The 17,059-nt window shown below is 37.1% G+C and overlaps 1 protein-coding gene across 50 annotated transcripts in view; it reads left to right on the top strand.

Annotated features, from left to right (window-relative positions):
- The window catches only part of Ptprd (protein tyrosine phosphatase receptor type D), a 2,128,582-nt gene that overhangs the window by 1,974,565 nt on the left and 136,958 nt on the right, over nt 1-17,059 (top strand). For 24 of the 50 annotated variants that reach the window (XM_040285762.2, XM_040285761.2, XM_040285757.2 and 21 more), the window contains 3 exons: nt 4,034-4,621; nt 5,057-5,157; nt 6,075-6,334. In XM_040285762.2, coding sequence (XP_040141696.1) covers nt 4,034-4,621; nt 5,057-5,157; nt 6,075-6,334 — 949 coding nt within the window. The remainder of the gene's footprint in view (nt 1-4,033; nt 4,622-5,056; nt 5,158-6,074; nt 6,335-17,059) is intronic. The other 26 variants (XM_040285790.2, XM_040285760.2, XM_078047625.1 and 23 more) reach the window with 3 other exon arrangements.

Here is a 17,059-nt window from a genome sequence, read left to right as displayed (position 1 = left end):
GCTGTGGGGATTGTAAAGAAGCCAGATTGCACAAAAATTGGAGAAAGAAGAATATCAAGGAGGTTCAATAATATAAAATTGCCCCTTTCTGAAGAACAAAGCTTCCTTGGGGCTCTTTGTTCGGCCACATTAGGAAAAGCCAGCATGAAGGAAGGTCTGGCATTGTAAAACCGATAAATTAAGAGATAATTACAAAAGGATTCTTCTCCAATCCCTTCATATAGCAATCTCCCATGGAACATTTAAGCTGTGATTTGATTTACTCCTCTCGAATTGCTTCTCACACAACTTTTTAGGAACACACCTCTATGCAAAGGCTTAAAGCAAAGAACAGCTGTGATGTTGAGCACCCTCCTGGGTGCCATGCTCACTGCCAAATTTGTCTAAATGTCATAAGATTTGCCTCGCTCACATCCTGCCACCTGGAACTGCCTCAAGCAGCAGGATTACAGATGGCAAAACTCCTTCAAGGCAGAGTCTTTCGGACTTTTTTTTTTCCACCCTCTTTTTCCAAGAATACCATTGTATCAAGCTAATTTAGTGCCCTGAATAGGAGGGACATGTTCAGTGAGTGGGGTGATGGTATGGTGACTAGCCAGCTATAGAAGGTGCCACAATTGGAATATTGACAACCACTGTTAAGCCCCTGAAATTAAATCCAAAATTGAAGAAATGGATTGCCTTTATCCCCTTTCCTACTACCTGAAAGTCCTATGTGAAGCATCAAACTCCTATTGCCTCTAACGTGGAGGTCATGGAATAACAAAGAAGAACCACAGCACTTACAGCTAAGGGATAGGAACCCCCAAAATGAATGAATCTGTGTATTTTAATGTCACTAAAACTAGCTCATTACTTTTTAGTCACCATGCAGATCTACAATTACGGCTGTTATTTATACATAGAATTCTTTTGGAATTTTTATTCATAATTTCACATCTTCCTTTAACCAACAAATATTAAGACGACAAATGCTGCTAATTTACATGCATGAACATTTGCTTTCTTGACACTTCCTCACTGAGCTTGGGATGGAAGTGCCCAGATTTAAAATTCCTGTAAGAGAAAAGCTCCTGGTTCACCTTACTGCCATCCTTCCCCGTCTGAAGCATTTCCCTAGCAAGAGTTTTTTCTCTGGGTAAAAACTCATAGCCATTCAGAGCCCTTGCCCCAATTGATTTGAACTGCATCTAATAATTCTATTACATACCGAGGGAGGATTTAGTCCTGTCTTCATGTGAGCAGCCTCTCCTGAGCTGGTATTGGCAGCTCTTTCTGTAGCTACCTCAGCATTTCATTTCTTTCCTGAATCCTTCCCTTGTGCTTTTTCTGTTCCCAGGGTGGTTTTCTCAATAGTGTTCAGGCTTAGTTAAACTTGTGCCTGGAGAAGGAATGGCTGTGGTGGGTTGGAACTAGAGAGCAGACTGGGATTGCTCCTGACACAGCAGGGAAAACCAGTAGGTCAGAACCGATGCTGCATCTTCTAGAACATTATTCGATCTCATGATTCCAAGCCCACAAGCCTTTATACCATGTAGTAAGAAAGAGTGTGGGCTGGGATTGTGGCTCAGTGGTAGAACGCTCGTCTAGCAAGTGCGAGGCCCTGGGTTCTATCCTCAGCACCACATAAAAATAAAATAAATACAAAAAAGATATAAAAAAATAGGCATAACATAAAATTAAAAAAAAAAGAAGAAAGGGCATGCCAAAATTGAAAAACAGTGTATGCTACTCCCTCCTAAGCTTTGACTTCCACTGAGGAATGTTTTCATAAACTGGATGTTTTTTTTTTCCATTATATTTCCCATTATATTGTACCTTAGCAATATTAAGTGAAACAGCAGATAATAACAAAGTATTATGATCTAACCAATGTTATTAGACTGCAATCAATATTTGTGATTTTTATCAAGAAGTTAAAAGGTATTTTTGATATAGCTTTCCATGCATCTTTTTAAAATATATATATTTAGCTGTAGATGGACACATATTTTATTTATTTGTTTTTATTGATGCTGAGAATTGAACCCAGTGCTTCACACATGCTAAGCAAGTACTCTACCACTGAGCCACAACCCCAGCCCATGCATCCTATAGAAACAAGATATGCAGCTTACATACCATTAAGGAGTTCCTTGGATCCAGAGTTTTTTAAAAAAATTCAATAAACATATTTAATAAATATGTTAGCACTGAAGAATGTGAGAGTTAATTGTTATAGTTCTACCATATAGTTCTATCTGGGATTCGTTTATTGAAGGTTACATTCTCTCCTAAAAGCCCCCCACCCCCGCATTTAACATGAATTTTTCTAAGCATAGACTGAAGTGTTTGATTCTTAGCACCAACATTCACATTTTAATGGACAAATCATATAAATGCTTATATACATAAATGGAAATTAATGGTGTCTGTTAATGTCTGCCTTTAAATGCTGTTTTAAAATAAAAACAATTGTAAATATATTTAAAATAAAATAAATGAAATAGTTCAAGTACTTTCCAGATTAAGAAGAATGGGCTGTGTTCTAAGTGTTGGCCAGTGTGTTGTTTAAGGTATCTGGTTACATTTTCCCTGGGAAACTATGAGTATGCAGCAGTTCAGTAACAAACCAACCTTTAACACCACACACATACTTGCCATTGCAAACTACAGGAACTGTTTTTCCCCATAAACTGTAGGTTAGCTTATGAATTTAACCATCTTGTGAAATACAGCTTGCTGCATTGATTAAGGATAGAAGTATCTTAAAAAGTGTGTTCCTGGGCAGAGCACATCCCCATTTGGGCTTCAGCTTTCTGATTCAGAAGATGAAGGGGTTAACCAGATTGTTTCTGAGGCTGATGTTTTATGTGATGCCTCATCACCTGTCCAGATTGTTTTAATCTCTGTCCACATCTCTACAGTTCTCTCTTATTGTCTGTCTCCCTTTACTGTAAGCTTTCTTCCTCTCCGACCATCTTTCTTATTCTACAAAGTTGGGCTAGTTTGGGTTTTGTGGTGCTCTCTCCTCCCTCCCCTTCTTTTTACCATTCTTGAAGAATCCTCTGGCTGTATTTTCTATCAGTGCCTTTCTCTGTGGACTCTAGGAATCATTGCTTTCCTTGAAACAAAAATTATAGCTGTAATAGGCATTGAATAAATAAATCAGTCTTTAAGACATATCAGTCTTAAAAAAGAAAATAAATTCTGAACTTCTGGGAAACTGACTCCTGAGCAAAAAAGGTTAATATTCTCCTGACTACTAATAATTAAGATTAATATTAGTAGAGTATAAACCCGTATGCTAAGACTTTTGCATATAGATCTTGATTTAATAAGACCATAGCACCAATATGAGGTAAGTCTTAATGATGTGCCTATTGTACAGCTGAAAAACTTCATAACAGTTTGTGTATGGATAAGAAAGTCAGAATGTGCTAATTAGACCCATAGAAACTAAGCATTTTTAGCTTTTAAGCAATATAACAGCATATTAAGTGGGATTTAAGCAGAGCTGGATCTATCTTACAGTTTTCTTCTTATGTACCTGACCTTAGTTTTCTACCTCTCTGTTCTTATTTTCTTATTATAGAAATTGGATATATAATAACTAATGAAAATACATAGCGAGAAGTGAGGAGTATAAATCAAATAAGATAATATGCTCAATGCTCTTACAGTTTGTGAAACATTGCACATAATAAATAATCATTATTAACTATATGTAATTGGCTAATCTTTACTTGGATTCATTTTTCTATGGCAGACATGAACTTGTATGTGCAAATGTTTAGAAATAATCCCTTAAATTGTTGTTTTAATGATAACTCCTCTTTTGTGCTTTTTATCAAATTCTAGTAGTGCCAACTATCTTATTAAAGTAGAGAAGGAATATAGTTTCACATAGGTATGTAGGTCAAATGTGGTTTTCCTTTGTTTTATAAATAATGAAATGGGACTGCCACTAGAGTGGTACACTCCCATTTGGCAATAATTGAAATGTGGACATCCACACCAGTTGGTTTCACCACTTGTCCTGAATGTGCTCCAGTTCCAGGGAAACCCCGACTTGTGATCAACCACACACAGATGAACACAGCGCTCATTCAGTGGCACCCCCCTGTGGACACATTTGGACCTCTTCAGGGCTACCGTCTAAAATTTGGCCGCAAGGATATGGAGCCTCTCACTACTCTCGAGTTCTCTGAAAAAGAAGATCATTTTACAGCTACAGACATCCACAAAGGAGCATCGTACATCTTCAGGCTGTCCGCCAGAAACAAAGTGGGCTTTGGGGAGGAGATGGTGAAAGAGATTTCTGTTCCTGAAGAAGCACCAACTGGATTCCCTCAAAACCTCCACTCAGAAGGCACCACCTCAACCTCCGTCCAGTTATCCTGGCAGCCACCTGTCTTGGCAGAGAGAAATGGCATTATCACCAAGTATACCGTTCTCTGTAGGGATATCAACATCCCCCTTCTTCCAATGGAGCAACTCATTGTTCCAGCTGACACCTCTATGACACTCACTGGCTTAAAACCAGATACCACTTACGATGTAAAAGTACGTGCTCACACGAGCAAAGGGCCCGGGCCATATAGTCCCAGTGTCCAGTTCAGGACACTGCCTGTGGATCAAGGTAGGATTTGTCTGCTTATGGCCTTCCTCCTTTAAAGGAATATCGGTCTTTGGAAATCAGTATTTTGAAGCTATAAATAACTGATCGGCCCATTCATATTAATAGGTTCAGCAAAAACCTAAAGGTAAAGTATATAAAACTTAATACGTTTTGGATGCCGTAGATTTCAGTGATAGAATGCCAAGAAAGTCTGGCTGACAGCACCCCAATATCCTCAGGTAAGGAAAACACAATAGAGTTGACTGAGTTGGAGAGAAAGGAGAGATCTTTATGAGAATGGGTTAAAAATGAGTGCTCTAACCAGGTAGGCAAATCATACTTCTCTCTCTAAGCATTGTAGCCAGCATCTAGCATAAGCTCTATGATCCATGGTGGAAAGAGGACAGGTCATATGTCCTTAGGAATAGTTTAAATACACTGTTTTTCCTTTTCCAGCAGTGTTTGCAAAAAATTTTCATGTCAAAGCAGTAATGAAGACTTCAGTATTGCTGTCTTGGGAGATTCCAGAGAATTATAATTCCGCCATGCCTTTCAAAGTAAGTTGTTTTCTAATTTGCAAGATATTATAGGTAAGATATTATGTCTTATTATTTGTAAGCTGTTATTGAAAGGGTACTTCATTAGGGCAATCTGCAAAGTATACAGTCCCCTGTGATTTAAGTACACGTACATGCTAGGCATGTGGTCTACCACTGAGCTTCTCCAACTTTGACTTTCATGTAAGAGATTGAGTTTGGTGCTTTGGCATCTCAACTTTTGTGCACTAAGGAGCAGACAGGATCTCAAACCAAAGGTTAGCATTGCTTGTTACCTAATAATTACCTAATAATTTGAATTTGAACTATTTGCATATAACTACTGCATATAACTACAGGGCTTACTTAAGTTTTCTGTTTTTCCAGAAAATAATAAAATTTTCATGGTCTCTGCATTGTATAATGCAATATTCTGGGAGATTTTCAATTTGTTTATTGGTCTGAATTCCTGGCATTTTTTTAAACTCTGCTTTTCTGTTAACGTTTATTGGAGATGTTAGAAAGAAATACTTGTTTGTGAAATAAAAAGTAGACAAACATTTGAGAAAGTGAAAATATATTTAGAAGAGGATTGAAACAATGAGGGAAAAAAATGATGTGGATAATACATGGAAAACCTAGAGCATTTCAGCACTCATTCCATTACGGTCACATATAGCTGACAGGTCAAATATTGAGAAGTTATTGCACATTTCTTTGCATATTTTTGATAGACTTAGAAACGTTATATTGTTAGACAGCAAGAATTGACAGGAAAATGGATTCAGTCTCTAGAATTATGAATACTTATAGGCTTAGGAATTGCCCAGAATTAGAATTTTTCTGGCACACATTTTCCAGAAGCAAGTGAATTTTTGGTTTAGAAAATACACTTTGCCTCTTGATAGCAAAACTTGTTTGATTGGTTGTCTCTTTAGATTCTTTATGACGATGGGAAAATGGTAGAAGAAGTGGATGGCCGAGCCACACAGAAGTTAATTGTCAACCTTAAGCCTGAGAAGTCATACTCCTTCGTGCTAACGAATCGTGGAAACAGCGCTGGTGGGCTGCAGCACAGGGTAACAGCGAAGACTGCACCAGATGTGCTCCGCACCAAGCCTGCATTCATCGGCAAGACCAACCTGGACGGCATGATTACGGTGCAATTGCCTGAAGTTCCTGCAAATGAAAATATAAAGTAAGTGGGTGGAAGGATGAGGATGAAGGAAATGCTGTAGGCCAATAAGAAAGTTAGATTTCACTGTCATGGCGATTGCAAGAATATATTGGGGAACGTAGAGCAAAAGATTCTTCTATACACAGTCTCCAAGCTTACTACATGGTGATCTGGTGTTTAACAAAGAATGTCATTAATTTAACACAGAGTTGCTTTGTTGTTGTTGTTGGTTGTTTGTTTGTGTGTTTGTTTTGGCATCAGGGATTGAACCTAGGGGCACTTAACCAATGAGCCACATCCTCAGCCCTTTTTTTATTATTTTGAGACAGGGCTTACCAAGTTCCTTAGGGCCTAGCTAAATTGCTGAAGATGGCTTCCAACAGGGGATTCTCCTGCTTCAGCCTTCTGAGCCACTGAGGTTACAGGTGTGTGCCACCATGCCTAGTAATACTGAGTTTTTCCTATGTTTCAGGAACATCATTTAGAGGAGATGTAAAGATAAACAGTACAGTCTTTCCATAAAGTAGTTTATGTCATAGTCTTATGCAATATGGCAAAGAGTTGACTAACTCTAATTTTTGGCAAAGTAATGTAATTGTGAGGAAATCTTACAAATTACTGTAGATTGAAAGAAACTTTGGGATCTTAGATAACCAAAAAAAGTATTTGACACTGTTTTGTGTGCTAAAAAAGTAGGAAGAATTTCAAAGTGAAGTTCAAAATGACATTGGAAAAAAAAACATATAAAATGCAAGTTATCTTCTTTGGATGGAACTTAATGTAAAAGCCAAGGTACTTGAAGTAGAAAATTAAACCCAACCAATTAAGTTGTTTTTCTAAGAATATAGACCTAGTTGACTATATACCAATAGATGAAAATAGTATCGTCACTGAACTATATTAAGTACAATTACTGTGATCAGCCCTGGAGATAAAGAAGATGTGATTCTGGTCTTCAAAAAATGTACCATGTCATGTGTCATGTAGATAAATAGTCAAATCTAAGAAATGTCAGTGGTAGAATTATGCTTTATCTTAAGAGCAGCTAACTCAGAGTGGGATGCATAAAAGAAATTTCTGAGAATAGTCTTCAAGGACAAATAAGAATGAAAAAAAATAAGGAAAAGAATGTTATATGCAAAGGGAACAGTGCATGCCAAGATCCATTAGTTAAAGGCAGCAAGTGATATTAGAAGGCTGGAGACTAAAATGCCTGGGCAAGATTAGAGGAAGACTGCGGAGGCATACATGAGTCATTTCATGTCCAGAAGTTGGAGCTCTATTCTGTAGACCCTGGAAATCCATTAAAGATCTTTATGTAGGAAAATAGCATGGTACATTTGTATGATATCCATGGGTTTTTTTTTTTTTGGTTTTTTTTTTTACATTTTAGAAAATACTCTTTTGAATATCCTACTGCATGTTCGACACTGTGTTACCTGTTGGCATAAAAATAAGCTTTTTTCATGCAATGAATTTGCTATGAAAGGTTTGAAGGTCACACAGAAAGGCATTTGTACGTAGTTCCTGGACTGCTGTAATGGCTTGGAGCACCAGAGATAGTAGGAGAGGAAAAATCTTGTGAAGTCATCACATGCTTAATGGATTCTTGACAAATAATAAGATGATCGTGCACATAGGATACAGAGGCAGATGTGAAATGTACCAGAACAGAAGTTCATCAGGAATTGTCAGGGGCTTTAATTATGAGATCAAGGTAGAAGAAAATGTGCTAGATGGCCCTGAGGTTGGAGCTTGGAGGATAAATGAATGATGCTGCCATTCATCCTAAAGGATGAAAAAGCAAGAGGAAGCTAATTACATGTGTATTTTGTATGGAGTATCCGTGAATATCTATTTGAAATTTGGGCTAAGAGAAGGTAACTAGGACTAATAATATAAATTTGGGAATTGCAAACAGAGAAACAAGGGTTTCATGGATGGAGACAGAGTCACTGAGGCAATGTCAAAAAAAATATGTAGGAAATACGTACTAAAAGTAAAGGCCTCAATTATCAGTAAGAGGAAAGCCTGTAAATGACATAGGGAAGGACTTCTTTCAAAATTAAAAGGAGAACTGAGCCAGGGCAGCATGGCAACAGCATTTTCTAGAAAATTTGAAAGTATAGTCAAGGATTCCCAAATCAAAACCTAAAGAAGATGACTGAAAATCAAATCCTGAAAAATATAGTTATAAACAAGAAGTTTCAATCTAGTGCAATTTAGGAATGAGTAATTTGGCCAGTTGAGACTCAGCCCAAATCAATCCTTCCTAGGTAAGCTTTCAATTAATGTTTATTTGATGAAATTAATTGGTAGATTCAACCAGGCAATAATTTCAGAAAAAGAATTATTACTATATTTGTTGATAAATTTAGTCTCCATTTCTGTCCTCTGTCATTCAGAAAACTGAAAACAAAAAGTGGAATATTATTGAAATTTTTATTCCAATAAAATTTAATATGAGTGTGAGATTACATTTATCTGTTTACTTGTTTATATCTTGTGCAGAATATTTTCTTACTATTGACAAGTAGGAGGGAGATATTCATGTATTTTTAAAACCACTTTATTGAAGCATAATTGATACATAAAAAGTTGAATAATTCATATTTAGGTCTCAATAGTGCTAATAGTAAGTATTTACCTCTGAAACATCATCAAGGCCACAGATAAGTGAAATATTTTTGATCATCTATTATAGTACCAGACATTGTGTCAGGTGCTCAGTAGAGAGAAAGCCGTTTTTCTCATGCTCCAATACCATGGAGTTAATTTGGGAACTTGGACAAGAGTCAGTTGAAGCAGTCTTGTGGTAGAGATTAGATAGGTAAAGTAAGCCATGGAGGTGAGGGATGGGGTCTCAGATAAGGTGACTGCCAAGCTGAGGCTTAAAGAATGACGAGAAGTCATTTGGGCCATCACAGTGGGAGTGGGGACACAATTGTTCAGACAGTGGACACAGTGGAGGCCCAGGAAAGCCTCTTGCTTGTTCTGTACACATCTTGCCCGTCTGTTATGACTTTGCTGCTAGCATCCAACAAACTCATGTTCTGTATACACGGTTTCCGGCAGTATGTCTGGGAATGGAAAGTTCAGTGAGATAAAGCCCTGACTCACCCTGGAGAACAGATTCAGAGAACAGATAACGTGGCTGTAATGTGGTGGGTACTTCCAGGTACTATAGAAACATAAATACTGAGTTTTAGCACAACATGGGTGTCAGGGAAGGCATGCTGGAGGAGCTAATATCTAATCTTGAGTCTTGAAGGATGAGAAAGATTGATGAAAGGTGAAAAGTTGTAAACACTAAAAGAAGGGGAAAAGATATGGACTGTAAATTTAATCCGTTAAAAAAGGCATGTCTATTCAGGAACACAGCAGATGCAAGACGAATATAGTATAGTGTATTCAACAACATTACTATTCATTTACTTTCCACGATTTTATTTATATATAAAAAAAAATCACCTGTAGAGACTAACGACCCAAATTTCCTTGGTAATGTGTGTTAGCCTTACTGGGAAATGGCATTTTCAGTCCACTGGTGGTAAATTTTAGTTTAATGTTCCAGTTTCTAAATGAGTAGAGAAAATTGCAAAATGTTTTCTATCCTGTTGTGTTTTTCTTTAGCTTGTTCAGTATCTCTGTTTATATACTTTCTCCCCCTATATTTGAGATGGGAATCAGGGAAAAGGGATAAAATTGGGGTAACAAAGAGAAAAGACTAGTATGAAGTTGAAAAAAGAAAGCCAACTATCATGGAAAATAGTTAAATTTTAGAAGTAAATAAAAGATTCTCAGAAATATATTCTAGCCTCCTGGGAAAACAAAGGGGGAAAAAGTCCACTCTAAGGAAGTTCTTGAGTGGGGAAAAGCATCAGAACAAAGCCAGATCTGGTAGTGAGATTTTAAAACAAATTTTTAATAATATAAATCTATGTTGATAATGTATATAATTTGTTTGTTGTGTTTCTTAGTGAGGAAATAGCACAAAGTCACCCAGCCTGTCGTTAGTGGATTTATGTGGTATGGTCAGACATTACAAGAAGCTCTGCCATAAGTGCCATTTGCAGGAGTTGGCAAGTTTAGAAATTAGAAAAGATTTGTAGCTTTTTGTCCTGTATTCTGTGGGAGAAATGAGGGAAAGAAGCATATCTCATTTCCAGAACTGTGGGCAGATTGCTAACTTATTTACATTAAAGCTAGCTGAGAAAAGACTTCCTATTTGTTTTCTAGAAAAAAAAAATATATATGCAATTTTGGTGATTTAAGACTGTTCTGTTTACCAACAGAAACCCTGCTTTTCTCATTCGCAGCCAAGTTAATTGTTAGGTCTTAATTCCTGGCCCCCACATCCTGACCACCTAAAAACAGATGGTTTCTTATAAATGTAATGAACACATAGCTCCTTGCTTCTGTGTTCCTTCACACGGGGTTCTGTTTGCTTGCGTGGAGTAAGGAACAGGGGAAGGCTCTTCCAGAGATAAGCTAAAGTCCTTCTCAAACAATCGGAAGCATGCTACAGGTTCTGGAAGCAAAGATTCTGAGGTGCACCACTCCTTTTAATAGATTAAGGGACAGTAGGACAATCAGAAACTGTAGCAATGACACCACTCCTCAGAAGTTAATGCTAATTACAGAGGGATCCTCTGTGATTTTATAGAGCAGAGTTTTCTTCTGGGTGGTTAGCAGGAAAAAAGTGTGTACACATTTTGTTTACACAAGATACATGCATACACTGATGGTACTAAGAGAAAAAGCTATACCAGAAATTGCCCAATGTAAATTAATTTCATTACAACCATTTTATGCTTATAGAAGATGAAACTTAAGAGTATTTTATGACATTTTAAATTTCTTTGGTTTTACTAATTTGGCTTTCATTTTATCTACTTTTTTATTTTTAAAAAGTATTTATGGAAGTATGGCTTGCAGTGTGACTCTCTAAAATTTATGTATCACTGTTAGCAATTTAATGAGGAATAATTCATCACATTTGTCCAAGTCGTGAAGTCTTAAGTTTATACATTACTTTCCAGTTGATTGAAATTATTAGAAGGCTTCATTTAAGCCTCAGGATAACCCCATAAGGTATGTATACTTTCCATTTACACGTTAATAAAGTGAGGCTGAGTGATGCTAAGTGTCCCGGCCAAGGTCATATAATTGATTTTAATGATTAATACCAATGGTGGTAGAGGTCTACTAACTGCTATTTGAAGGACATTACATTAACAAATGACAATGTCTCAAGAAGAGGTTTTCTCATTTTATAGCTGAGGAGGTTGGTAGATAGATTGATCTGCTTCAGTCCACATATCAGAGCCAAAGAGGAAAGACTTGAATCCAGGTAGTCTCATTCTAGAGCTCACATTCTGAACCATAGATTTATTGGTTGGTTCTCTTCTAGACATTTCTCTGCTAGAATACTTGCTAACAAGGTAAGAAATTCCTAAGTAGTAGGCATAAACAGGCCTTCCCCAGTAAACCTCAGAACCAAAAGTATGCAGATCACAGGAATATGTTAGTAGTTATGAAGCAGTAATTCAGTAGAAGTTAGAGGAGAAGAGGAAGGCTTCCCTTGGTCAGCGTGTCACCCATCAAATGAACAAATGAGGAAAATGAGGCTTCAGACAATTAAGTAACTTGCCCAACAACCCCCAAAGGAAAAGATTCAAAGCCTTAATTTAAACATAGAAACTGAGAGATCATTCAACCAGCTGTGGTTTTTCTATTGTAAATTAATTTGATTTAAACAATATATATTACCCAAATGACCATAGCAAAAATTTAAAAATCAAAGTTATGCAAGGATTGATATTTATCATTAAACTCTTAAGACAGATTTTGACCTCTCAGTTAAATAGCAAGTTCGAGAATGCTAAGACCGATTGCTAATATGAAAAGCCTGGCTGAATTTGAAGTGGGACTCTGCAAAGACCAGAGCTTGCTTCTCATATAATTATATGGAGCTGGGCCCCTTGATGATAACATATTAAATGAAATTAGTAAAACTTTACTTAATATAATTAAAATTCTGAAGGTTAGATTTAACGTTATCTAATTAAATCTAATATACTGGGAAAACACAGCTTACTTTGTAAGTAGTCATGGGCTTTCCAGATATATTGATTTTGAGTTATTTATTTTTTTCTGTTAGTTTAATAGTTAAGGTCTGTGTTTAGAAAGGTATTTTGAGCCTAAACTCCAGACTTGAGAGAGACAAAGTAGAATGTAGAGTTTAACTTTACCCATACGTAAAGCTGATCTAGCTCCAAAAGCTATTTATTTATTTATTTATTTATTTATTTATTTATTTATTTATTATATTTCCAACCAGTTTTTTCAGCTCATGTGATTAGGTTGATATGGATCTGTAGAGCATTTTAACTCCTCATTTCTCCTCTATCTGAATCACTTTATTTTCCTTAATGTCTAGTAAAGCTAGAAAAAAAAAAATGTCATTAGCAGGCTGCTAAATAAAGAAATGTTTGCAGTATGGAGTTATAGTTTATATAAACCATATCTGAGCATGTTGTTGCTGCCTTGGAGAAAAGAGAAAAAGCTAGATGAGATTGAGGGTTGGAAATTCTGTTGGACAAGAAGGGCCCCCACACAATTTTAACTACTAGATTTAAGAGAGACCGAGGTCCCTGAGAATCAACCCACCCCATCCACTTCCATTTTTCAGTGGGAAAAAAAAAATTCAGGAGTAAAATTGTAATAAAACAAAGTTTGAAAAGATTATGTGTTTATCTGTTTTAGTAATGTTTTCCTAAGTATGTAAACATATCTTAAAGTAAAAGAAAATTATAGAAATATAATGGGGTAATTGATTTTATCAGAGTCAGGGAAGGTCGCACTTAGGAAACTATAAGTGAATTGATATTCAAAGGAAGAGGGGAGTTAACTTGGTGGAAGTGAAAGAAGGTTCTAGGCTGATAGGACAGAATGATGAGAGGTTTGATTTCAGAATTGACCAAGATCAATTCAAAATACTGAAAGCCAATCAATATATAGCTGTGTAGAGAGATGCATTCAGGTAAGAGCCTGCAGGGACTTATAATTCCTTATGGTCTTTATCCTTAGAGAAATGAGACTCCATTGAAATGCCTTAAAAAGTAGAAATGGCACAATCAATATGGTATTGTGAAATGAAAATTTTGAGACTAGACTAGAAAAACTAAAGTGAATGGAGAAAGTTAGACTATTGTATAGCCATGAGAAAATGAAATGAGACAAAAAAGATAGCAGTAGACATGGAAACAGGTGAATGCTCTAGAGTTTTGAAGTAAGAGTACTTGATGATAGATTGAGTATGAGAGAGGAAGAGAATAAAAGCATATTTTCAATGGAAACACCTAGGTTATTGACATGTGTGCTATAATAGATATGGTTTAATATTAGAGAAGGATTTATTTTGAAAGGTGTATTGTTCATTTCATTTTAATCACAGTGAAGTTGAGGTACTTTGCACATAGAAATGAAAACATAAATTTGAATTTTGATAAATCTTTGGAATTCACAGGAGAACTCTGAGCTGAAGATATGAATCTGTTAAACATTTGCATATAGCTGATAACCTATGCCATGAATTGGATTGAGTTCTCCTAGGACAAAAACAGCATGAAGAGAAGTCTTTGGCCAGAGCCTGGAGGCACTCCATCATTTAATTGCTGGATAGCACATAATAGATTCTGTTAAGGAAGTAGAATTAATATAGGAAAAGATAATGTGGAAAATAGTTACATAACAAAGAAAGAGGTGAGCATGTTTCATGGAAGATCTTACCAAAATGGTAAGATTCTGCTAAGAGATGATTTAAGAAGAGGATCAAAACTCTCCTTCCCTTTTGTCACACATTGAGGTCCTTGAGTTCCCTGTTGATGGCAGTGCTGAGGCAGGAAGATAGCAAAGTCCACCAAGATGTGAGTGGAAGAGAAGGAAATGGAGAGCCTGGAGAACAAGCAGCTACTTGCAGAATTGTGGCTGTAAGTACTAGGAGGGACAGGTAGATGACTAGAGTAGGGTGTAATTTGGTTTGCTTTTTAAATGGCGGATATCTGTGCATGACTGAAGTCTGATTGATGGCTAGGGTCCAGTGGGGAGGAAGTTGAGACAGATGACAGAGAAAGTGTTATGGGGCCTAGTTAACTGTCTAAGAAAGTCAGAGAATGGGAATCAATTTAAATAGTTGTTGGCTATAATACACTGTACCTAAAGGAAAGATTATAGTAGAATTAGGCTTGTAGTTTGATAGACTGATGAGAGAATTATTGTCAGACTATTTATATTTTCTTAAGTAAAAGCCAAGAACATCATTTTGTGGGGAGATATGAACATCCATGTTTGAGTAGTGGAGAGCACTTGAAAAAGTCATTGTGGAGAATTGAAGGACTTGGTAAAGGGAGAAGCTGACTTTGTGCATTTGCCAGGCACTGTTGAGGGCCTGTTGGGATTTGCTGATCATGGATTTGTGGCTTTATCCTGCCCTGTGCCCTGTTTCTCTAGCTGTATTCAGCTCCCTAAGCTCAAGCACAGAGAGTCAAGAGTCTACCATAAATTGCATGGGAGAGGTACACTTTGGAAAGGAAGAATTGAAAGATGTAAGAGATAGGGTGGTATGTGAGCCAACCCTATGAAGATTGAAATCACTCAGGACAATGGCAGAATTTTGGAGGAAGGTAGACTTTGAACCTCACCTAAACAAACAAACAAACAAAAAACTTCTGTGAAAAGAGATGCTAGAGAAGTTGATATATGGCAAAAACCAGCCTGAGAAGAGAGTCATATAGATGAATTGCATGAACTTCAAAACAGAAGCTGGCTGTTTAATTTTTTAGCAAGAGGGTAGAGGAAAAATACCTTAAGAAGCCACAAGGAGCCAAGAAAACAAACAAACCCCAAATCTTGATTCTTAGATTCCTGGAGAGGGAAGAGGGATAAATTAACAGCTACCACAGGAGAAGGCTTCAAGAGAAGCAGCACCCTTCGGGGAAAGCTAGGGTGCAGGTTAGGCAAAGACATGGATGTTTGCAAAGTCTGAGTTGCAGAGAACACGGTTCAGATTGCGTATTTAGACTGAGGTGATACTTTCTATAATCTGAAATTCCAAATTGCCAACACCCCATTTTTCTCAGTGTGCAAGAGTGGCTTGGAAGCAAGCTCTATTTTGACTGCCCTAGACCTAGACGCATGGTTTAGAGAGCAGTAGACATAGAGGAGGTTATGGATATCTGACCACACTGATAATTAATTGCTATGGGAGAGGCTGTTAAATTCTTATCTCAGCCCCGAGTGAAATGAATAGTTGGGGAGTGTTGCTGAAGAAAGAATGCATCCTTTTTTCCCCCCGTGAACAAGAATGACAACTCAGTGTATGAAAGCAGAAGAAAAATTAATAGAATTCATCAGCTTAACTTTGATTTATACGATTCTGAAAGCAGACAGTGGGCGCTCTCTGATAATGTGCAGCATCATTACTTTAGGAGAAGAGAAGCTCTCCTGACTTTGTGCAGTTGGTAGAAAAAGCAAGAGGTTCCTTGACAAGTGTGTTTATCAAGTACATCTGCAGTGTTATTCTGTACGCTCAGTTGCAGCCTCTGTCATTCTTCTCCATGCTCATTTAACATGATGGACTTGTTTGGCAAATCCTTCAGGTAGTGGGAGGACAGGATGAAGAGGAGGCTTGATCTGGATCATAAAATAAAAGATATTGGCCTCTCTCACACTCTCCAACTCTTCTTCCTCCTCACCCTCCTTGATCATCATGATTATCTGTAGTAAAGAAAACGAACAGTTAGGTGATGTACTTGTGTGCATCTGTTCATGAGTTGCTCACAGCACCATGGAGAAAGGTTTCTGGTATAATTGACTGGTTTGACTTGAATTCTTGATTAGGGGGGAAAAGTTAAAACAAGTTATTTTACCTCCATCTCACGGAATTTCATCCGTCCTAGTGAATGAGACAGCTCAGATGTGTCTCTTCCACTGTGATGTCAGCCTCGCCCATAACAGCTGGCGTCTGTTTGGTGCTGTTGGCTACCCACACTGTGCTCAATGCTTCAGGTTTGTTTATTTTGTTTCCCTGCACTCAACAGCCTAGTATGGTATACTTCCATTTTTCAGAATATACGGTTGAGATTCAGGGATGTTAAACAAGAAACCTAAGACTATCCAGCATATCAGTAGTGGAGCCTAAATTCTGGGCCAGCTATATCTCCAAGTGCCATATTCTTCACAAGAACACTCTAGAGTAGCACTTATCAGCAAGCATTGTGTGAGATCCCTGTGAAATTTTAAATTTTCTAATAGTTGCAAAGAGAGTAAGCAAAAAGAAGTTGGTAAAATTAATTTTAATAACATTTTATGTAACCCCAATTCAGAGTATTATTACTGTTTCAACCTATGATCGCCATTATAAAAATGTCACTGATATTTTTTAAAAAGTATTTTGTAGTTGTCAATGTACCTGTATTTTATTCATTTATATGTGGTGGTGAGAATCAAATCCAGTGCCTCAAACATGCCAGGCAAATGTTCTACCACTGAGCCACGACCACTGCCCCTGTCAATGATATTTTACATTCTCTTTTTTTCTTACTAACACTTCAAAATCCAGTGTGTCTTTTATAACTAGGGTGCATCTCAGTTCTGGGGAGCCACATTTGAATAGCTTGGTGGCCACAGGGGCCTGAGATTACTATACTGGTCAGCCTAGCTCTAGACAGTATTCATGGGAAC

This window comes from Ictidomys tridecemlineatus, chromosome 4 (assembly GCF_052094955.1).
Source record: "Ictidomys tridecemlineatus isolate mIctTri1 chromosome 4, mIctTri1.hap1, whole genome shotgun sequence".
Lineage (NCBI taxonomy): Eukaryota > Metazoa > Chordata > Mammalia > Rodentia > Sciuridae > Ictidomys > Ictidomys tridecemlineatus.
Note: the sequence above shows the minus strand (reverse complement) of the source record. Positions and strands in the feature narration are given on the sequence as shown.